The sequence below is a fragment of the Mytilus californianus genome, unplaced genomic scaffold (assembly GCF_021869535.1).
Source record: "Mytilus californianus isolate M0D057914Y unplaced genomic scaffold, xbMytCali1.0.p SCAF_7, whole genome shotgun sequence".
NCBI classification, from domain to species: Eukaryota; Metazoa; Mollusca; class Bivalvia; order Mytilida; family Mytilidae; genus Mytilus; species Mytilus californianus.
Genome location: NW_026262723.1, coordinates 89,179,370 through 89,203,091, shown reverse-complemented (window position 1 = coordinate 89,203,091; position 23,722 = coordinate 89,179,370). Strand labels below are relative to the sequence as shown.

At 30.8% G+C, this 23,722-nt stretch overlaps 1 protein-coding gene across 5 annotated transcripts in view; it reads right to left on the bottom strand.

Annotated features, from left to right (window-relative positions):
- The window catches only part of LOC127709284 (dynein axonemal heavy chain 3-like), a 77,643-nt gene that overhangs the window by 12,302 nt on the left and 41,619 nt on the right, over positions 1–23,722 (bottom strand). For 2 of the 5 annotated variants that reach the window (XM_052214739.1, XM_052214743.1), the window contains 19 exons: positions 23,338–23,465; positions 22,225–22,349; positions 21,541–21,726; positions 17,592–17,603; positions 16,128–16,295; positions 15,816–15,949; positions 15,000–15,453; positions 14,330–14,547; positions 12,291–12,498; positions 11,617–11,877; positions 11,040–11,241; positions 9,286–9,593; positions 8,467–8,652; positions 7,566–7,808; positions 7,200–7,360; positions 5,781–5,801; positions 3,433–3,590; positions 1,012–1,379; positions 592–799 (listed from right to left, as the gene is read on the bottom strand). In XM_052214739.1, coding sequence (XP_052070699.1) covers positions 592–799; positions 1,012–1,379; positions 3,433–3,590; positions 5,781–5,801; positions 7,200–7,360; positions 7,566–7,808; positions 8,467–8,652; positions 9,286–9,593; positions 11,040–11,241; positions 11,617–11,877; positions 12,291–12,498; positions 14,330–14,547; positions 15,000–15,453; positions 15,816–15,949; positions 16,128–16,295; positions 17,592–17,603; positions 21,541–21,726; positions 22,225–22,349; positions 23,338–23,465 — 3,749 coding nt within the window. The remainder of the gene's footprint in view (positions 1–591; positions 800–1,011; positions 1,380–3,432; positions 3,591–5,780; positions 5,802–7,199; positions 7,361–7,565; positions 7,809–8,466; positions 8,653–9,285; positions 9,594–11,039; positions 11,242–11,616; positions 11,878–12,290; positions 12,499–14,329; positions 14,548–14,999; positions 15,454–15,815; positions 15,950–16,127; positions 16,296–17,591; positions 17,604–21,540; positions 21,727–22,224; positions 22,350–23,337; positions 23,466–23,722) is intronic. The other 3 variants (XM_052214741.1, XM_052214740.1, XM_052214742.1) reach the window with 3 other exon arrangements.

Here is a 23,722-nt window from a genome sequence, read left to right as displayed (position 1 = left end):
TGGCAATATACACTTTATTAGTATCAATCCTTTCTGTGTGTCAATGAGATGTCCATGTATGTTCAGATGTGACAAATGGCAATATACACTTTATTAGTATCCATCCTTTCTGTGTGTTAATGAGATGTCAATGAGATGTCCATGTATGTTCAGATGTCACAAATGGCAAAACAATGTCATAAATATGAGCAATCATTACATTTATTCATAATCTAATACAAATAGTTAAAATACATGCTGTATGTTGTCACTTGTTTCATATTAATGATAAATTTTCAAAGATATTTTGGACTAAATTTTCTTTGAATTTAATCAAATTTGCACCAACAAACTAAAAAAAAACACTGTTTCTTTCTTATGATAACTGTCACATTATGAATAATCTTCTAATGAAACAGAAAGACAATCATTGGAACAGGATGGTAAGCATATTTTCAATACACTACACTTGCTTTATGCCAACAACCTCTTATTAGCATTGAGTTCAGTTTGAAAAGATAACGTCAATATGCAACTTGGAAAACATTTTGACATGGCAACTAAAAAGGTGGTCTTACTAAAATATCAAAGATAAATTAATGAAAAACTGACCATTTTGTAGAATGGAAACAGGGAACTGATCCGAGGGATAACTGGTGAGCCAGAGTCGGAAGTTTTCATGTGCATTTTCTGGTCTGATGACTTCTTCACAAATCTTCTCTAGAGCAGGCATCCAGCTTGTAGCTAAATGACAATTCTGTAACACCACCCATGTTCCATCTTTAGTTGCCTTGTCTATCATCTTGGAGGCTATAGGGCCCTGAAATTTAATAAAAAACAATCAAATTACGAACATCTTTTTTTTAATTTTTGTTCCTATAAACAACTTTTCTTTCAATCATAAAGCAGATGGTGCAGGCACTAAAAGATGAACCTCTGTTCTTAAGCTGTAAACTTTGTACTTTGTACCATTTGACTACAATCTTTGGTTACTGTTTTAAAAAATGGATATGTGCTCAATTATATAACTACCTGTCCCTGTCCAAGTGATATAGTCTGTATAGTTCCTCCTGACTGGGTGTAACCTCGATCTTCTCCAAACTTCAACAAAGCCATCATAGGATCAGCACCAGGGGAAAGAACAAAAATTAACGGAGAGCAATTATTAGAATCAACAAATGATCCACCCAGGTCAAAGGTTGGTGGTTCAATATATGACTGTCCTAAATTATCTGTGATAAAGTCCTGTACAGCTGGAACAATTTTATCTGGTCTGAAACAACGTAACACTATCATCTTATCCAGTCCTGTGAGAACATTGAATGGACTTGGTAACTTGAAATCCTGAGGTTTGGAGGAATCATACAGCGGCTTCCATTGACCAATGTTGTCACTAACATCTGAAATGTTAAACAGCTTATATACTCAAATTTGTTTTTGTAACAACTGTCAAACAAGTTGCATGGAAAAATTTGAACAACTAAAATGTTTATTTCTACTAAATGAAGGGGGAAAAAAAGGATTTTTTTTCTTTCCATTAGTGTGAATAAAATAGTGAATATCTTGTAACATACTGTTTTATTAGTGCTTGCATGAACTTGATATTGGTGGAATCCCTCTTAACCAATATAAAACATCAATAACCAGTCCAATAAAGAACAAATATTTTTATTGGAGGAATCACTCTTAACCAATATAAAACATCAATAACCAGTCAAAGAAAGAACAAATATTGATATTGTTGGAATCACAGTCTTAACCAATATAAAACATCAATAACCAGTCAAAGAAAGAAAAAATATTGATATTGTTGGAATCATTCTTAACCCTATATAAAACATCAATAACCAGTCCAAGAAAGAACAAATATTTTTATTGGTGGAATCACTATTAACCAATATAAAACATCAATAACCAGTCCAAGAAAGAACAAATATTGATATTGTTGAAATCACAGTCTTAACCAATATAAAACATCAACAAGAGTGCACACGCTGATATGTCTCGCCTTCTTTACTAACCATTGATTTTATGTTTATAGTCCTAAATATTAAGCTTTACTACAACTATCAACCTTACATGCATTCAATACACTAAATATAGTTGACCTATTGCTTATAATTTCTAAGAAACAGACTTAACCAAGAAAACTAAACATTGACCAATGAACCATGAAAATGAGGTCAAGGTCAGATGAACCATGCAAGGCAGACATATACACCTTACAATCAACCTATGCATTAAATATAGTTGACCTATTGCTTATAGTATCCAAGAAACAAACTTAACCATGAAAACTTAACATTGACCAATGAACCAACAAAATGAGGTCAAGGTCAGATGATACCTGCCAGACAGACATATACAGCTTACAATCCTATACAAAAAATATAGTTGACCTACTGCTTATAGTTTAAGAAAAACAGACCAAAACACAAAAACTTAACACTGAGCAATGAACCGTGAAAATGAAGTCAAGGTCAAATAAAGCCTGCGAGACTGACATGTGCATCATAAAATATTTCCATACACCAAATATAGTTGACCTATTGCATATAGTATTAGAAAAAAAGACCAAAACTCAAAAACTTCACTTTGACCACTGAACCATGAAAATGAGGTCAAGTTCAGATGACACCTGCCAGTTGGACATGTACACCTTACAATCATTCCATACACCAAATATTGTTGACCTATTGCATACAGTATAAGAAAAACAGACCAAAACACAAAAACTTAACATTGACCAATGAACCATGAAAATAGGTCAAGGACAAATGACACCTGCCAGACAGACATGTACACCTTACAATCATTCCATACACCACATATAGCTGACCTACTGCTTGTAGTATCTGAGAAACGGACCTAATCACGTAACTTTAACATTGACCAATGAACCGTGAAAATGAGGTCAAGGTCAGATGAAACCTGCCAGACTGACATGTATCCCTTATAATCATTCCATACACCACATATAGCTGACCTACTGCTTGTAGTATCTGAGAAACGGACCTAATCACGTAACTTTAACCTTGATCACTGATCCATGAAATGAGGCTGAGGTCAGGTGAACCCTGTCTGATGGACATGTAGACGTTGCAAGAAACCCATATACCAAATATAGTTATCCTATTACTCATAATAAGTGAGAAATTTACATAACAAAAAAACTAAACTTTTTTTTCAAGCAGTCGCTGAACCATGAAAATAAGGTCAAGGACATTGGACATATGACAGACGGAAAGTTCGTAACATAAGGTATCTGCATACAAAGTATGAAGCATCCAGGTCTTCTACCTTTTGAAATATAAAGCTTTATACAAATAGTTTACGCCGCCGTCGCCGGATAGTAATACCTATGTCTCACTTTCTGCGACTTTCGTCGCAGGCGAGACAATAACCAGTCAAAGAAAGAAGAAATAAATTATTTTTATAGATCAAAATACTAACGTTTGAAGAATCCTTTGTGATTAGGAAGCTGAGAAGCTCTGACAATTTCACCCCATGCCTTGTCACTCAACCATACTGGAGCTGGATTGGCATGGGGATTTTCTAGGGCCACACCGCCTGTTAACAGGAAACGCCAGATGGTATCATCCACTCGACCCCTAGTAAAAACAAATCATGCTACTGAAATTTTCATATTATAAGTATTGATATTTTGTTAATGTAGAAAATAAAAAGCAAAACATTTAGCAACATTAATAAATAATAATCATAAGCACTCATATAATAAAATAAACTTTGAAAGCCAATATATGTGTGTTTACCACTTTTAAAAGCAAATTTTAATCTGCAATATTTTGTAAAACTTTTTGACTAAGGTCAGTTAGCTTTGTTGCAAATAAAAGATTAACTTCAGCAATAATATAATGCCTATCTACCATATCTTTTTCTATCTATCAAGGAGAATAGCAATCTTTTGGAGTGTGGAAAACAATTGTTTACCACCATTAGGAAAGTAACCAGAACTTCTAGTGACCTTAAATTATCATAAATAGTGCAGTTCATTTGTATTAAAAACAACAAAACATCAAATTTTTAAATCTATCCATTTCTAACTGCTTATTAGTTTTCCTATTTTCAAAACTTTGTTAGCTGAAATTTATAGAAATTATATTTTTAGATGTATCTTATATGTTTAAAATGATGTGCATGATTTTTTTGTGACTATTAAATGCTGCAAATGCTTTTAGTTTTAAACACTATGAGTGATTTTATCTCAAGGTCATTGGCTGTCAGTTCTTAATATTTTGGTTTTAAATGAATAATCAGGCATAACATCTTCAATGTTTTTAATCAACATTAAATTTTACCAAATCATATCAAAATTTCTGTTTAGGCAAGTCTTTTCTTATTTTTCAAACTATGGAAGACTATCTGCACGACATAACTTCTGGGTAAGGTAATGAATGAGTTTTTAATTTGTTCTCACTACTTATCAAGCAAAAATAATCTGTGTATTTTGTATAAGCAGTGGCAATTGAATAACATAAATGATTAAAACTTGATGTACAATTATAAAAAAGCTAACAACATATACCATCTTTTTACATGTAACATAACAGTGTGAAAGCAATATGTAATTTGCTATATATATATATCTCTAAGCAAGCAGACAAGACACCCTTTCCACTCTATACTGAGATTTAATTTACTATTAAACATAATACATGTATATAATATCTATATAACATGGTAGGCCATACTTAGAACTGTTACTTTACAATACTTATATGATAGGCACTTTTATTTAACGATACACTGTAGCAGGCTAACAATTTCAATACTGTTCATTCATGTATTTAAATCAGTTAAAAGGTCATATGCAAGCTTTTTTTTTATAAGCATGAATATTTTCACGAAATTTATGAAAGTATTAAAATGAGATAAAATTACAGATAGATTTTTGTAAAGACAGTAATAAAAAACAACACTGTAGTTATGTCCCCCTAGAAAGCATGCTTCTGTATGACATAACGTGACCTTTATTGAAAACATACAAAAAAAAAATCATTCAAAATAAAATTGAAGGTGATGATAGCATCAGTGCGAACTACAGTTGCCATGCAGCAGTAACGCTTAACTGGATTCTGGGAACAAATGGTATATTACATCGTAATCAGGAAATATTTGTTGAAAGCTGCACCAAGAATTTAAAATTATTGAAAGCTTTTAAAACGAAACAGTTACTATACATTTCCATTCTATTTATTATTTTCTTTTATATCAAACTACCGTTTAAAAGCAAATGTCGTGGATTATCTCCCAAAATTGCATATGACCTATAAAATAGATGTAACAGATTCTAATTATGGCCCATTAAAATTATGTACTACATGCTATTGTACATTTCTATACATCAACACCACAAGTGTCTAGATTACATGATACTGTAGCTTTTGTTCCTGTAAACGCTTCATGCTAGCACCCACCACCCATCCCCATTTGTCTATCAGATTTAAATTTCTGATTCTAATGTATTTTTGTATACATTATATATAAAATTTGTGTGCTGAAACTTTCTCTCATGGATAGCTACATTTTCTACTTGTAAAAGAAAGAGATTGATAAGATTTATCAAATAATAAAATATCAAAACAAAATAAACAAAAGTTTCTGTACCTAAAAAAAAAGTGAAAGTCTAGTGTTAATTTACCACCAAAATACATTTTTTACAATTTTCCTTTCAAATAAAAGCTTTGATTGGACTTTAAAGATATAAGGAAGATAGCTCCTATAACGTGCTCCCAAACTACATACATTTGAACCTGTGTTGTCTGTATGTCTATACTTACTTATTTATGTCAGGATTACTCCTAACGAATAATCAAAATTACTAATCAAATATTCATTACAATTTCTAATATCATTGCAATAATACAATCTTCTAAACAGAAAATTGGTACACTGTATAGTATAGTTTTCACCAATATTTCTGATACAATTACTGAAAATTCAAAATGTTTTGCCATTTTATAATGCAAAAAAAAGACATGGGATAAGCAATTAAGAAGACCTCACATATTTAATTTGTAGAGCATTCTTTGTATGCAGCAGTTCAAGAAATAGCATACATTAATCTATCTGTTTCATGAAGAACAAGAAAGGCACACAATTATTTCTAATTTGACAGTTTTATATTGTATTCACTTACTAAGGGATGACTATCATTAATGAGAATTGACGATATTCAGAGAAAACTGCACAACAATCTTTTAGTTTTGTAAGAAACAAGTTATGATAATACACAATCAAATAATAGACACAAAAATAGGAGATTGATAAGGTCTGAATGTAAGCTTTTCAACTAGCCCTTGCATTTTAAGGTACATTTGAAACAAGCTGAAACATAAATTTACAGTTCTTTCAAGACAAAATGAAAGTAAAAAAATTATTTTACATAATTGTATTAAAAGAAGTAAATAAACAAGAATGTGTCCATAGTACACGGATGCCCCACTCACACTATCATTTTCTATGTTCAGTGGACCGTTAAATTGGGGTCAAAACTGTAATTTGGCATTAAAAGTAAAAAGTTCATATTATAGGGAACATGTGTACTAAGTTTCAAGCTGATTGGACTTCAACTTCATCAAAAACTACCTTAACCTGAAGCGGGACAGACGGACGGACAAACAAACGAATGGACGAACAAACAGACACACAGACCGAAAACATAATGCCCCTAGGTGGGGCATAAAAATTTAAAAAACGAAAAAAGTCAAAATAATTTTTTTTTTTAATCTTACAAAAACTTTGCAAAACCTTTAGAAAAAAAAATATGACGGTCTTATAGAGAACTACACATTTTCCTATGTGGTCCTTTTTAATTATTATTGGAGTATATCATCATACGAAAATTACGAAAAAATTCTTTTTATCCGTTTCATATCTCTATCCACATTGTGTACATAACATTTTCTGCAGAAATGTGCATTTGTATTTACACTAAAAATCTTTAAACGGTGAAATTCTTTCTTTTTAAGTTAATCTATTTAAGGTTGCCCATCTATCTACTTCTTCAAACTTGCTTAATTTTTGTCTATATTTAAAAACCTTTTTGATAAATATCTGGGAGATATATTGGGTATCCATTATATGGGGATGATTACATAGGAATAATTGTGATTAACAAAATTTTATGTAAAAAATGAGATGATTACATTGGAATTTTCGTGCCTGAATAAAAATTTTAAGTGATAAATTGAACTTACATTCCCTTCAGTATACCAATACATAACAGGAAGGAAAACAAAAGCTTGTCTTTTTCAAACAATGAACGACAGACATTCCTGTAGATACTGTTTGTGAAATGATCATTCAGGTTGAATATTCTTTCTTCCAGTACTTTTGATGGACTACTGTTCATTATAGACTGAAATAAATAATAAAATAACAATTTATTTAGAAACTCAATTCACAAATAAAGTAAAGTAAACTTGACAAAATTGTTATTTTGGTGTAAAAAAAAATTCATTGTAGACAATGTCAATAGTAGAAACATGAATGTGCCTCAATGAAAATATCATCAACAATGTGAGATACTATATTACTAATGATTGTAATAATTGAAAGCCTACCTGAAGGTAGAGATTAATAAACCATGTCAATGAATACTGGTACATAGGTTCTATGTTGGCTAGATCTGAGATACAGAAGAATAAAATAGAAGAATGGATGGCCACTGGTTTGTATCCATTCCTTGTTTCATCAATTTCTTTCTCTGTCTCTGCTGCAACTTCTTGTTTAGCAGAAATTTCTTCAGACAGAACTTTAGAAGAAGATAAAATCTTGATGGCTGTCTCATCTTCTAGAATATTACCCTGTATAAATAAAACAAATTTATTTAAATTCTGGTAAGTGTATAAAATCCACTCATAGCAGAGAATAAAAAACAGTATGTTATATGTTACATGTCAAACATTAAAAAAATGTTGAGTTGCTCCAAAGCAAGAGATGATACAATGGAATGTCTAACTTGCTATCACCATTTCTTAAAACCGATACAAAAACCCAAAAAAATAAAAATTCTAAAAAATTGAGGTCGAGGTCATATGACACAAACGAGTTATTTTAATTTGTACTATTACAGGGAATAGCCATGTTTAAAAATATTGTTGATATGTTATGCATATAAATTAAGGGAAAAACAGACTTCATCCAAAAGCAATTAGCATGAAAATGAGGTCAAGGCCATATTATATGTGTCAAATGGACATGAACTCTTTTACAAAGAATCATAACATCAAATATTGTTGACCTATTTATTGTGTGCCACATTTGAAGCCTTTTGTATCAAAGTAAAAGGGTATTAGTTTTTTCTTGGAAATACAGCATACTACCATTTAATTTATAGATTTTCATGAATTAATAAAAATCTGTTTTTTGTCAGAATTACAATAATATAAAAAGTGGATAAGTTTTATCAAAAGTATGTGTAATAAACCTGTTTTCAGGGGAGTAATCAATCCTTATAATTACCTCTGATGATGATAAAACTTCTAGAATTTTATCTTCAATTTCCTTGAGTTGTTTCTTATTTGAAGCACTTTCTATAATGAGTTGATTTTTCTTCTCTTCCAGTTCAGGTTTCTCTTTAGCAGCTACAATACCTAACAACTGGTCTTCTAAACCTTGAGGTGTGATCATAAAGTTAACCAAACATACCTGTAAAATTCACATTCAAATAAACATATATGTGGCTCAATTGTTCTTGATAAAAAATAACTAAGAAAGTACTTCATAAGGCATTTTTCCATTTCCTGTATTTTTCTATGTTTACGGTGCTATTTTTTCCTCTATTAAGTTTGCCACAGTGAAGTCAGGAACCTTGTCAGAGAGTGTCTTTTGTTATATCTTAATGTTTCATTGGGGAAATTGAGTGTTGAAGTCACAACTTTTTAAACCTCAGTGTGATTTAGTGGTTGACACATTTAAAAGAGTCTAATGCTGAAGACTGTATGTTGACTCTAGATGTTGTCTCCTTTTTTGTTTCCCTTGATTGGTGTTTAATTGAATTAAAGCAATTCTCAACAATTAACAAAACAAAGAAAACAGGAGTAATACTGTGAACCCCTCAACTTTACAGCAGGAAAAAAAAATAAATAAAAATCGATGTCAAAATTTTGATCATGAATCGATACAAAAAATTATCAAACAGATTCTACCATTGCAAGATGTGGAATGTTCTATTGTTTTTAGTGTTTCTTTATTACTTTAAAAATTTACAAAATAAAGTTGAGAAATATTGTATGCTATTTGATGCAGTGGTAGAATCTATATGTATTCTTGAATAAATACCTTGACAGATATCTCTGGTAAATAATGTGGATTTCTGAATCTAGTTGTAATATACAGTTTAAAGTCTTTTGAATATTCAATAACATTGTCTCCAAGACGTATATAATCTACACCCTGTTGTCTGAATGTAAGCTTTTGTAAGATTGGTTCCAGTATAGGATCCAGTTCCTCTCCCACATTTTCCAGTAACACAGGTGTACCAAACTGTATAGAATTCTCAAGAGTTCTCAGGTAATTTGCATCAGAAAGTTTAATTACTCCAAGTTTGTTTTCTCTCTCCATGTTTTTTATCCATTTATTGGCTTGTCCTGTTTAAAATGTAAAATATTGTTTTTAGTGTAAACAATGGAGATAAGAAAACAACAAATCCCTGAACAAATTCAGAGATAAATTGGGTTGTTGTCTTATTGACAGTCACCCCTCGTTTCATTTTTGTTCATATTTTTCTCTTGAAACATCCAAACAATATAAGAAATAATTCTGAGGAAATGGTCACATATCAAAAGAATATGGTATTTAAATGGCAACCTTAATATGTCATAAATCCACTTCAAGGCAACTGATAGTGTAAAGTTAGATGGTGAATTGCATTAATTTATAATATAAACTGATATATATTATATATCAGACTAAATATATTTTAATTGCAAGAAAAATAATTTCAATAAAATATCACAGCAATCAGGCATGGGGCGAATTACATTGCAATGTAATGCATTATATTACAATTACTTTGACCAAACCATGCATTATATTACAATTACAATTATATGCATTTATCAAAGTAATGCATTATATTACAATTACTTTTGCAAAGTAATGCCTTGAGTTACACATTACATTTGAAAATTTTATTAAGTGAATAGAAAAATTAAACATTTTGAAAAACAACTAGAAGTCACAAAAGACTCTAGCATATGCAGTAACTGTTCCATGAATTGAATATAAGTATACATGTAAAAAGTCTAGTTAATTCGACTTTTACAATTTTAATTATTTTAACTTAATGTTGACTTTACTTTTATAAATATACTTTTTGTTGTTTTTTTTTAATTTAAAAAAAATATTTAATTACTGTGAATTACTTCCCTAATTATAAAATAAACATAGACCTTAATTAATGAACAATTGTCTAAATGGTGAAAATATTGATTGTAAAACAAACTAATTAGGTTTTATAACAAAGTTTAATTATCTTTTATTTAAGCAAGACAAGATATTCTGTGATCTTATGACAACAATACAGTTATGCTTTTCAAATATCAATCTTTTTATGCAGGAAAATATATGAAATAAGATGAAATAAAGAATATATTCTAATGATTAACATATTCTTAGTTAATCAAGAAATCTTAAATTTGGTTTAGTTAAAACTCCAACAATATGTTAAGGATGTAGTATGTGAAAAAAGTAATGACATGTAATGCCATGTAATGCATGAAATTACACAACTTTTTGCTAAAGTAATGCATTATATTACAATTACATGTAATGCATAAATTGCTGCATTACACATTACATGCAACTACTTGGAAAAATGTAATGCATTACCATGCATTACAATTACAAATTTGCATTACCCCATGCCTGACAGCAATAGAATATTATTTAAAAGGCTGTTCTATTTATGTTTACACATTTGCATGTCTCAAATAACCTTTAAGACAATCAATCATGTTAAATTTGATGATGAATGCATTAAATTATTACATACAAGATATAAAAAAGGACAGAAATGTTTTTTAGAAACTGACCTTGTGGATCAATCATTAATGGCCATCTTCGAGACTTGGATACAATGATACCATTGTCAACACTGAAGGTATCTACAGGAAGGCCAGCTATATTCCAGGAACGAATCTTCACTGGTTCTCCCAGGGTAGCATTCAGTGAAAAATTCTCAGAACAAGGAATGTTACGCTCAATTGAGGCTTTGTGCCACTTGGCAATTATTTCCTGTAATTGAATGCATGGCTTTAAATATAAGCAGATATAGCAACACACACACAATATTGTGTTGTTCAATAGGTAGAAATCTACCAGCAAGTTAGCTACTGATTGTCTTTAAATGAAAGGGCTTATATATCAATCAAATGAATGTTAAGGGTTAATAAAATATTTCAAAAGAAAAGATATCACCTTTTTTGGCCGTTTGAATTCAAAAATACTATATTATTATAAATCTATTACAAGACATTTGTCTATCTGATATCAATTGAAACATATTTGAGTTTGGTTTTTTGACACTTTTAATTTTAGTTTTTGAACTTAAAATACAGACAAAATGGAAATTCCTCACAAAAATGGATTCAAAAGGGAATAATAGTGTACCTGTCTATAATCCACAGTGAAAGCTCCAAGATATGCCACTAAACCTGATGACAGAAGGACATCACCAGTGATGTTAATGTATCTATCTCCTAATAATCTAGCAGCCTCTGTCCATCTGTCTTTCTCACCACCCAATCCTCCTATTAGTTTCTCTGCTCTGTCCAGTTTCTTCTCGCAAATATCAATATTGGTTTCTAATTCTTTCTTCTTTTGTGTCATTGCTTCAAATTCATCATTTAAAGCTTGTAACCTATCTGTTACCTGTACAATAAGGATAAAAAATAATGTTTTTACTTCATCTACAAAAAATAAAGTTTTAATCAGCTTACAAAAAAAAAACGCACTGTTCAAAATATCTAATTTACACAAATCTCATATCGTATTTCATGCATTTCAAATTTATGACGACACTCGACCTAGGGTGAGTCGAACCTCGGATAAGTTGAAATACTTTAGTCCGGTCCCTTTGACTTCGACATAACGAGGTTAGGCTGTAGCTATAATGGAACTTAGCTTGAGTTAAGTAGTTCCCAAAATAATACAAACATCTGAAAGCATTCGTAATACAAAAACTAAAATATTGAAAGTAAATCTCAACTTTTGCTTTTATCCATATTTTTCAAAATAAACGATAGAAAATCTAAAAAAAAAATGTCAGAATGAATGACACTTACCTCTTTGAGCTGTGCTCTTTTAGCATTAAGTTTTTCCATCTGAACAGCCAATTCTGATTCAGCCTCTGCCAACTTAATTTTCTTAGGTGCTACAACTTTAGCAACTTTATCATAAATATCCATAGCTTTTACCCATCTACAAAGACCTTCACAAGCTGTTGATGCATTTTTAATTAATACTGGGTCAAATTCAGGGTTGGATATGTATCTGAAATAATAAATAAATAAATAATTATTCAAACTTTTCAAGCATATAAGTCAATCAATGAATTATGTATTTTTTGGCTCCTTGTACATGTAATCACTAAAGCTTTATAAAAATGTGACAATATCTTAATTGCACTTTCTAATAATAGGTATGCCTTATTTATAGATAAATTCTGCATTTAGCAAAAGGAAGCGTAGCTAACCTAGAACAAGTTAATCACCAAATATAAAGATGTGAAGCTAACCTGAAAGAAACCCAATACCAAATGCTTTGTTCTAATGATAGAGAATTGTGAAAAATGGGACAGAAAATATGAACCCTATAGAGATGGAAAAATGTGATAGAAAAGATCTATAGTAAATTTCTGACTTTTGTCGATTAGAGGTTCAAATGTAAGGAAGTTGTTGTAAAATTTTTGACAGCATAAACACTATGGAAAATGTAATAGAAAAGAGCTAATGTAAATTTCCTACTATACATCAATGTTTTTCAGAAAATCAATAATTTTGTCCTCTACACCTATACAAAAGACTGTTTTCCTCAACTCTGGTTGCACAAAAAAATAAACACCAAATAAATAAAATAAGAGGTGCATAAGTTACTGAAAAATTTTTGATAGTGTCAAGAAAATCTTAGTACTTTCTTTAGAAGTTAGACACGTACTGATGGTGGAATAAACGTGTCGCTCACCTTGGTCTATGTGCATATTAAACAAAGGACACAGATGGATTCATGACAAAATTGTGTTTTGGTGATGGTGATGTGTTTGTTGATCTTACTTTACTGAACATTCTTGCTCCTCACTATTATCTCTATCTATAATGAACTTGGCCCGGTAGTTACAGGGGAAAATACTTTGTAAAAATTTACAAAAATTTACAAAATTTATGAAAATTGTAAAAAATTGACTATAAAGGGCAATAACTCCTTAAGGGGTCAATTGACAATTTTGATCATGTTTGCCTTATTTGTAGATCTAACTTTGCTGTACATTATTGCTGTTTACAGTTTATCTCTATCTATAATAATATTCAAGATAATAACCAAAAGCTGCAAAATTCTCTTAAAATTACCAATTCAGGGGCAGCAACCCAACAACATGTTGCCTGATTGGTCTGAAAATTTCAGGGCAGATAGTTCTTGACCTAATGAACAATTTTATCCTCATCAGATTTGCTCTAAATGCTTTGGTTTCAGAGATATGAGCCAAAAACTGCATTTTACCCTATGTACTATTTTTTAGCCATGTCGGCCATCTTGGTTTGCGGGCGGGGTCATCGGACACATTTTTTAAACTAGATACCCTAATGATGATTGTGGACAAGTTTGGTTAAATTTGTCTTAGTAGTTTCAGAGGAGAAGATTTTTGTAAAAAATTACAAAAATTTACGAAAAATGGTTAAAAATTGACTATAAAGGGCAATAACTCCTTAAGGGGTCAACTGACCATTTTGGTCAAGTTGACTTATTCGTAGATCTTACTTTGCTGAACATTATTGCTGTTTACAGTTTATCTCTATCTATAATAATATTCAAGATAATAACCAAAAACAGCAAAATTTCCTTAAAATTACCAATTCAGGGGCAGCAACCCAACAACGGGTTGCCTGATTGGTCTGAAAATTTCAGGGCAGATAGATCTTGACCTGATAAACAATTTTATACCATGTCAGAGCTTTGTAAAAGTTAACGACGACGGACGACGGACGCCAAGTGATGAGAAAAGCTCACTTGGCCCTTTGGGCTAGGTGAGCTAAAAAAAAATAGATGAATGGACACAATGATCACTATACACAAATCTAAATATATATATATATCAATTCTATCTTACTTTTCTCTTATCTTTTTAATAATAGCTGGTGCAATATTGTCTTTATCATATGACTTCAGTCTATCCAGGAACTTGAAATCTGCCAGAAGTTTCTGAGAAGGTCCCCAATAATCTTCTACCATCTTTCCTGTACCAGTTGGATCTGGTTTTCTCTCAGACTTGGCATTCATCATTACACATATGGATTCCATAACTAGCCTTACAGGTGCTGGTGGATTCTAGAAGAGAAATCATTCATTATCATCTTTTCTATTTCTTCTGTTAATCATTATTTCGTAGAGAGGTTTTTAGAAGTTTGGCTACCAACTAACTAATTCAAGATCAATTGACTAAAAAAATCATTTCAAACATTCTCAGCTTTATACAGAAGATACAGAAAGCAATACAATTTTTTTCTATTGCAAAATCAAATAGATAAAAGATAAAAAAAAAAAAACATGAAAACTTTCCTGATTGCTGAAAAAAGTTTTTTTTTAGAAAGTCTGAAACACAGGTAAACATCCTAAAATATCTGACAGGTGAACCCTTAGGCCCTTGATGTGGCCATACTTTGACCTATGATTTACTTTTACAAAGTGTGACATGGTTGGAGAGTTGTCTCATCGGCACTCATACCACATCTTCTTATATCTATTATAATATATAACAATAATAAGTCATCAATGTATACCTTCATGGATTTTACTAATGTAATATCTGCTGGTTTCAGAGTGTTTAAGGCAGAAATTGCAGCCTCAAGAGCTGGGATAGCCTCAGCCAGTTCACTTTCACATTCATCTTTGATAGCCTGAGCTGCAGCTGCAGCAGCATTAGCCACAGCTTCATCAGCAGCTACAACTTCTTTCTTTGCTTCCACTTCCACAGTATCCTGTTCTATTTTGATCATTAACTTCTCTGTCTCTGCAGAAGTTTTAATGAGCTCTGGTTGTAAGGCCTGAAGTTCTGTCTGCATAATGGAGACCTGTGATGCAGCAAAATCCAGCTTCTCAAGACCAACCAAATATCTATTCCTCAGGGTAAGAATTTCATCACGTTTGACACCCAACAGAGACTTGAATGTCATGATCAGTTCTAAGTATGATGTTGGTGTCACATAATTATGTCTTCTTAGTTGGTCCATAAAGCTGAAAGTACCAATATATACAGACATTCAAAATTTATTTAACTGATATGTTAGTTAATTTATTTTCATAGTTCACATTTTTAAAAGCATCAATTTGTCTAAAAAGAAAGAACCTTATTTTTTCCAATTCCAAAAAATCAATCGTAGCAAAAACACTTAAAGCATATTCAACATTCTATTTAGAAACATAAATACTTAATTTTAATACTCTTATAATGCCTTTCGTCTAGATACTAGAAATGGATATGTTTCTAAGGTGAGTCTGTCAACATTTTTTCAATATAGTGTAAAATTCATTATATCATTGTCGCAAATCACAACTGTCTTTATAATACCAAGACCAACTAACTGATTATTCCATACCTGACAGAAAGTTCTCGGACACTCTCATGGAACATTTTACACATTACCACACTCTCTTTCCTTATAGAATCATCTAAATCAACTTCCTCTAAGAATTTATTAGCTACCATTTCCAAAGCATCTGGTGGCCAGGTCTACAATAAATATGTGTTATAGTATTCTGGAAACATACAACTCTTCTTTGTATGTTCTTAAAAACAAGTATCAAATCAAATGTGTTAAACGCTTTCATCTTTACTACTGTTATCACATTGACAACATTTTGGCTGACATTGAAATTTTTGTTGATATTATTGCTGGAAGTCTACTCACCTGGAACCAATCTATAGTACAGCAGTTGATCAGTGACGGGAACATTCTAAGACGATTCCTGAAGGCATCTCCAATAGGACTCATGGCTAACACTATGTGAAGGTTCTTTTTCACACGTTCAATGAAATAGTTGTACATAGCCAAGGGTGTGGCATCCATCTTTTTGCCCTGTAAATATTGTGATGAGAATTAAATGATATAACCCTATTCAAGTATTCATTAAAAAACAGCTATACTAAAATAGACACTAAAATACAGAATTTTCACAAGTGTTTGCAACCTTCCTTAATATTTTATACTTTGGCTTTTTCATAAGCTATGCATTAATTTTTTATTGCCTAACCAAAATAATATTTAACGTTTTTTTTCAATCTACTGAATACATGTCTTACTATTTATGATAAAACTTAACATCAAACATTTAAAAAATATACAGTTGCATAGACATTTTGTTCTTTCATTTTATTACACTGATTCCATTATAGACCTAATCAGGTGAATTAGAATTAGGTGTTGACTACAAGGACACCTTTCAAAAAGAAACATCCCAGGAAAGAAAAAATTACATTATCTTTTTTGTAGAACTGATTTTGCAGTTCTTAGTACTAAGAGTTTTTTTTCATGTACTGTGGATTCATGTTAATTCGTGAGATACCAATTTTCGTGGATTACTTGGATAAACCACAAATTTAAATATTTCAAGGAAGTAAAAAATTTCCATAAGCCTGTATGCAGACTTTGGTAAAACCATGAAATTGAATATCCACGAAAAATACTATTTTTTCTCAATTTAGGAAAATTGGTGTCCATGAAAATAAATGAATCCAAAACTGTCAGTAACTAAAATTGAATATGCTAGCTAATTACTTATTCTGATATATTAGATACATATATATGCATGAATGTGAAACCTACCTTCATGAATTAAGGATTATAGATTTTATGAGTAGAATTTACTAAAACTAAACATGCTGTTTCTAGTTCTAACTGCTCAATACAGTTACAATTTATTTGAACAGAAACATATAAATCTATTATGTAACCCAGGAGTCATTTCTACAGTTGATTCATGCTTATAATACTTTTGTGATATAATTTGTTAACTAGAGAAGACTAAGTGTCTACATAGATGTGAGAACCTTTGTCAAAGTGCTTGTTCTATATACACATTTAATAATATTAAGTTTAAATTCAGAATTAGGCAATTTATATGTAACACATAAATATATACATGAAATATACAGAATAGAAGGTGTTGCCAAATTCTGAACTTTCTGTAGCATTTCAAAAGCTGAGATATATCACCCATGCTTATAATTATGCTATTTGTAAAGCTAAGTATAACATGACCTGTATATAGTATCATGCAATAAGACTAATGTATCACATGACTTGTATATAGTATCATGCAACAAGACTAATGTATCACATGACTTGTATTGTCATGATTACTACAGTACTTACTGAATACTTCTCCTGAAATTGTCATTAAAGAATTAAAAAAAAACCATTAAAATAGCAGGAACAAATATATAAACATTCTTAATTTCAGTCGAGAGCACTTAATTACTTTCAATAAATCCAGCAGACCTTCATTCAAAATACAGGCTTTTCAGCTTTGGAGTTCTTATTTGCATATTTAAATACAATATTATAAAGTTTGCATTCATTTAAACTTTGTGATCCTGACTGTCTCTTGATAATGTTCAGATATAGTCACTGTTTAAAGTTCATTGAACACAAGCAGAATGTGCACAAAACATTTAAATGATTGCATGTCTTTGTGCACGACACATCTAGTAAATTCCAAATGTTGTTTAGATATTCCCATATCATTAAATGTTTAAAATTAGGAAGACATTGTATGCTATGCTTTCAATTCTACTATGACACTTTCTTTTCTTTTACACTCTAAACAAAGCCATGTTCTAATTCCAATAAATTATGAGGTCCATGTTGCAACAAGAGTTGTATTTTCAATGCTGCCAGAGATAAAAATGGACATTTCTTAGGGAGTTGCTCATTAGGAAATTCAATAAAATCTTTCAAAAGTTAGTCTTTATATGTTTGTTCACTTTTTAATTATGAAACAGTTTGCTGCTTCATCAAATCAAAATGGCTGCTCAAAACAACCTATTTTTTTATTTTCCTATCATAATCTTTAAAGGTTATATGTTGATTACCATGGTGAAACAATAGTCATTTAATATGAGTCACCTGATATTTTTCCCATATTGAATTTAGTGAAGAATTAGCTCCCCTGGCATAGAAATGAACCACAGAATCTGGGTCAAACCCTAACAGTGCATAAATTTAAAAAGTTCAAAAATTTTAACCTGATATGGGATGGTCAAACAGAGGGACGCAGAGATTTGAAAATATAATGCCCCCCTCCTCCCCCCTAAACATAGACGGAGCAAAAAAATCATTTCAAAATACTATGAATTGTGTTTGAGTGGTAACTTTTGGTGTACATCTCACCTCACAACATCACAACATACAAGCATTTTGTAACTGAAAATGCAAATGAATAGAAATGAAACATAAATTTATTATGGTTGGGAGTACAAGGAAAACAGATAAAAAATAAACTGTTTTATTAAAATTTCTGCAACTTTATTGAATCAAGTTTCAGTAATGCCTAGATTGAAATGATGCTTATGTATGAGAAAATATCAATTTAACATTTTAAGGAAGAAATGGAAAACTGCTGAAAGATTTTTTTTTATTCAAAGCACTGAAATTTCAGAATGCCTGGTGTAAAATATTTTTACTTTAATGGACACTATTCCAGATTATATTTTAATCCCCCTCCCCCCAACAAAATTCTTATATTTCATGCTCATTTTACTTTTGAAGCTAAGAAAGGGATTGGTAAAAATTCTACAATTAATTCCTGACGTAAGCTATATCCATAATGGGACAAATCAGTTTTTTCTAGTTTGAATATTTGGCTTGCTTGAATTACATGTACCAATGAAAATTCATCTTCTTGAACTTGCTTATTCTTAGCATCATTTTTGGCTGTGAACAAAAATATGAAATAAAATGAATATATATAAAGTAAAATGGATGATAGCTATTCAAGAAAATTTGGTATTTCTTATTTTTTTTGTTTCACTGTGACAACACATTCATTATAATTTCAAATGCAACATGTTAATTTTTGGTATTTTTACTTGGATTTAACGGATTCAAAATCATAGAAGTACAGATTCTGTTATATCAATTATTTCAGAAGATATTTTTTACATAAAAACAAAAAAATGCTTAGTAAAAACTTCTAATCTTCCAAGAATAGCATCATGAACATAAACAGGAAGTAAAGTATGATAAAAATGAATGCCTTTTCTTCTGGAGGAGCTGTTTGGCCACTCTCTTTGGCCTCTTTAGCTTTGGCAGCTGCATTTATTTCCTAAAACAATTATTCGTATAACATTATGAAATCAGGGTTTTTTGGGGATTTCATACCACCTTCAATAATCATTTTGAAAATTTGCTAATTAAATTTTATTTTGTTTATTTATCCATTTACAGTGTTCTACCAACAAATTTCACAGAGCATCCTAGTTAGCAGGGAATTTTGAAATACATTCATGTTTCAGAAAATTATAGCATCTCATCCATAACAAAATCTATAACAAAATCATTTCATAAAGATTCAAATTCAGTCAATATATGTATTGTGCCATCACATTAGTATGATGCTAAAATGCACTGGGGGGAACATTGATGTATCTTAAATACATATTATGAGGTAGAAAGTTATTTGTTATAAAAATTCCTTTAAAGTAGCAATCTTCACATTTGAATGCAACTTGTGCTTAACTGATCATGACTGAATTTTATGTTGAGTCATTAAGATCAAGGTTTTACTTCAGGTGCCAGACAGACATGTACACCTTACAATCTCTCTGTCATTCTGTGTACCCAATATAGTTGGCCTATAGCTAATAATAAGTATCTAAGATACAGCCTTAACCAGGAAAACTTCATATTGACCAATAAATCATGAATGTGAGGCCAAGGTCAGATGATAATTGCCAAACAGACATTTACACCTTACAATCATAACATGCATCTAATATAGTTGACCTTTTGCTTTTGAGCTTTTGAGGACCAAACTATGGAAACTTAACTTTGACTGATGAACCATAAAAATGAGGTTAAGGTCAGGTGAACCCTACTAGATGGACATGTCCATTGTACAATCCTTCCATACACCAAATATAAATGACCTGTTGCTCACAATATTTGAGAAATAAACCTAACCATCAAAAACTTGGCCAAAAAACCATGTAAATGAGGTCAAGGTCATATGACCTCTGCCAGATGAACTTAAACACCTTACAATCATTCCATACATTAAATATATTTAATATTTAATATATTTAATGTATTGCTCATAGTATTTGTGAAACAGCCCTAACTGCCAATACTTAATGTTGATCACTGATCCATGCAATAAGGTTAACTTCATTTGGTCCTCTGGTGTAGGTCATTGGCAATTTTCATATTATGGTCAGGTGAACCCTGTCTGACAAATATGTATACCCTGCAATGAATCTATATACCAAATATAGTTGTCTTATTAGTCATAATAAGTGTGAAAATTACATGAGCTAAAAACAGTACAGTTTATTCAAGAAGTTCCAGAACCATTAAAATTAGGTTAAGGCCTATGGACATATGCCAGATGGAAACTTCAGAAAACATAAGGTTTCTGTTTAAAAGATATGCATTATTCAAGTTTTTTAACTTCTGAAATATTAAGTGTTACACAAATAGGTTATGCCATTGCCCCCATATTGGCATCACTTAGTCATGCAGTCTGTAGCATTCTTCACAGGTGAGATAAAAACTGTAGTTATGCATATATTTATTACTACACTAGACACACAACACTGCACATCACATTCATTAATATTAGTTTATGAAGTTTTAGTAATTGTATGAGCTCTCCAGTTTAATTTGTATATCCATTGATCAAAACCACTTTTTAAATAATCTCTGAACAGAAACATTTCTACTGGATGTTAACAAAGTGGTTATAAAGATAAAGTACAAAAATAAGGAGCTATCCAAAGGTGTAACCACAAACTTAAAAAAACACCTTTTATAACATGTTGTTCAAACAAACTAGGTATTGACTTGGCATGGCCTAAAGTATTTACAACTGAAACTGATCAAACAAATTTGAATAGACCAGTCAGTAACAAAATAGGAAGAATGAAATTAAATACTGATACTGATATTTGCCTTTCTTCTGTCAAAAAAAAAAAAAAAAATCTATTCAAAACAATATGTTAGTTATACATTTCCAGTAAAAATACTTCCCCCATAAATTGTTCAATGATTGCTAGAAATCTATCACTTAGTATAAGAGGAACGCTAATGGAAAGGATTATTATACCTCTTGTCTAGCAACAGCCTGCATTTTCTCTATTAACTCAGCTTTCTCATCTGAGGCAAAGATATTTGGAACATCCCCAGTGTTTAAAATCATACTTATATCCTCCATGAAAGATTCATCTTTGATCTGTGTATCAGCAAACAAGAATACCATTGGTTTACCATCAGCCCCAGCTTTTATAAGAAGCTGCAAAAAAAATTAAAATAGTGTTTCAAACTAAATAAATTGTAGAAATAGTGTTTTGTTTAATAATACAAATGTATGATAAAGATTTCATTGAAAATGACATATTTCTTGAATAACCCTCATCAGTTATGCTTGAAAAAAAAGTATGATTATCCAAATAAATCATCATTCAAGAGCATCAAATTCATGGGCAAAAACAGAATGACCAAAATTGTCTGAATGCAACTTTGCCTAAGGAAGCTGTAGCCTTATTTTTGATACAATTTTCTTTAATTAGGGCATAGTCAATTAATGTTTTATTATGGTTGAATCAAAACTGAAACCAATCTTATGGTTAAAGTGTAAATTTCATCTTGTTTTAACAAAATTCGTGGTTGTTGGTCAAATTAGGGAGGTGGTCGTTGGTGAGGGAATCATATAACAGCGGGACTTCTATAATAGTATTCATGTGATAGTAATCTTCATTTACAACCCATAATTTATCAAGTATAAACATACTTTCTTGATATCCTCTCTCCATTCTGTAGTAGTGTAATTCTTAGTGATTTCTATCATGAACATATCAAAGTCTGCCATAAAAGTGGCCAGTTTTACCGCACTCTGTCGTCCACTACCACCAATACCTACAAAATCATATCAATTAATATTGCAATTTGTTAGAAATTTTTGAAAATAAAAAATGTTTATGAGTCACATAGACAGACTTCATGTGTACAGTGAAATCATGTGTCTGTGCAGACGGTGATATCGTGCATTACTTGATTTTTGTCACACAAATAGAATCATTCTTGTAATTGTTTTAAGCTTCCGAAGGGACAAAAAAGAATAAAATTGATGAGTTAAAGCATAAATTTATAATTGCAATTCCATGATTAACTATATCTAGCCATTTTCCATTAAAAAAACTTACATCATCAGATAAAATTGGTTTCATTTTAAGTCAAATTTTTATCAAAATGAAATAAATTTTGCTAGGCATCCTTGGAAGTCTGTTTGGTTCAAACTGAACTATTTTTCGTAGTATAAAGTCTTTCCTGTATTCAAAATAAGCTATTTTCAGAAGGCATGCACGAAATCACCGGACATTTCATTTTGAACAACTGTCAAAACAGGGGTTTCCCTAATTTTGGACACAAATTACATTAAATCTTAAGGATGAAACCATACATAAAGAAGATTTCATGAAATGAAAGTATGTCATGAATTTGTTCACACATTATTATCTAATTATTTTATGAGATTACCAAAGTGAAGCCAAGTCTTAGGTGCACAGATACATCGGAATGCACCATAATTTAAGTTAAGGAAATTTTTTATATATTATTTTGTAATAAAGTGAACACATGAATATTTTAATTGTTAAGTACAGGTAACAAGACTAAGACATCCCTATTAACAGAATATGTTGGTAAGAGCAAGGATGGTAAACTATTCGTTTTCCTTTCTTCTTTACATTATAAAGAAATTATAGCTTACACATATCTAAAAACATAGAAACTATCATACATTATCTTATTTTCAACTATACTCCATCAATTCTATACTAGAATTACTGGACAATAAATGCTGGATAATGGAACATACAAAAAAGATTATTATAGTTATACATACCCACAAGTAACATATGACCATTATCCTGAAGTAATACTCGACAGACACGAGATATGTGTTCAATGGCAAATTTAAACATAACTAGTTTCATTGGTGCTTTACTGATCATATTGTATTCGTCTAAATAGCTGTAAAATATAATGATAGGAATGTGTACCATCTATAATTAAACTATATGCACAAGCCAACTTTAATAAAATTATTTATATGACCCTATAACAGTGCTATTAGAAAAATTGAAACAACGGAAAGATTGAACAGTTTTGAAATCTACAATTCATTTTAAAAATACAATATTTCATGCTAGCAATAGTTCATAACAAATTTTATGTATCAAAATGGCAATAAAGCAGACAAAGCGTCAATGATGAAGATACTGAAAACG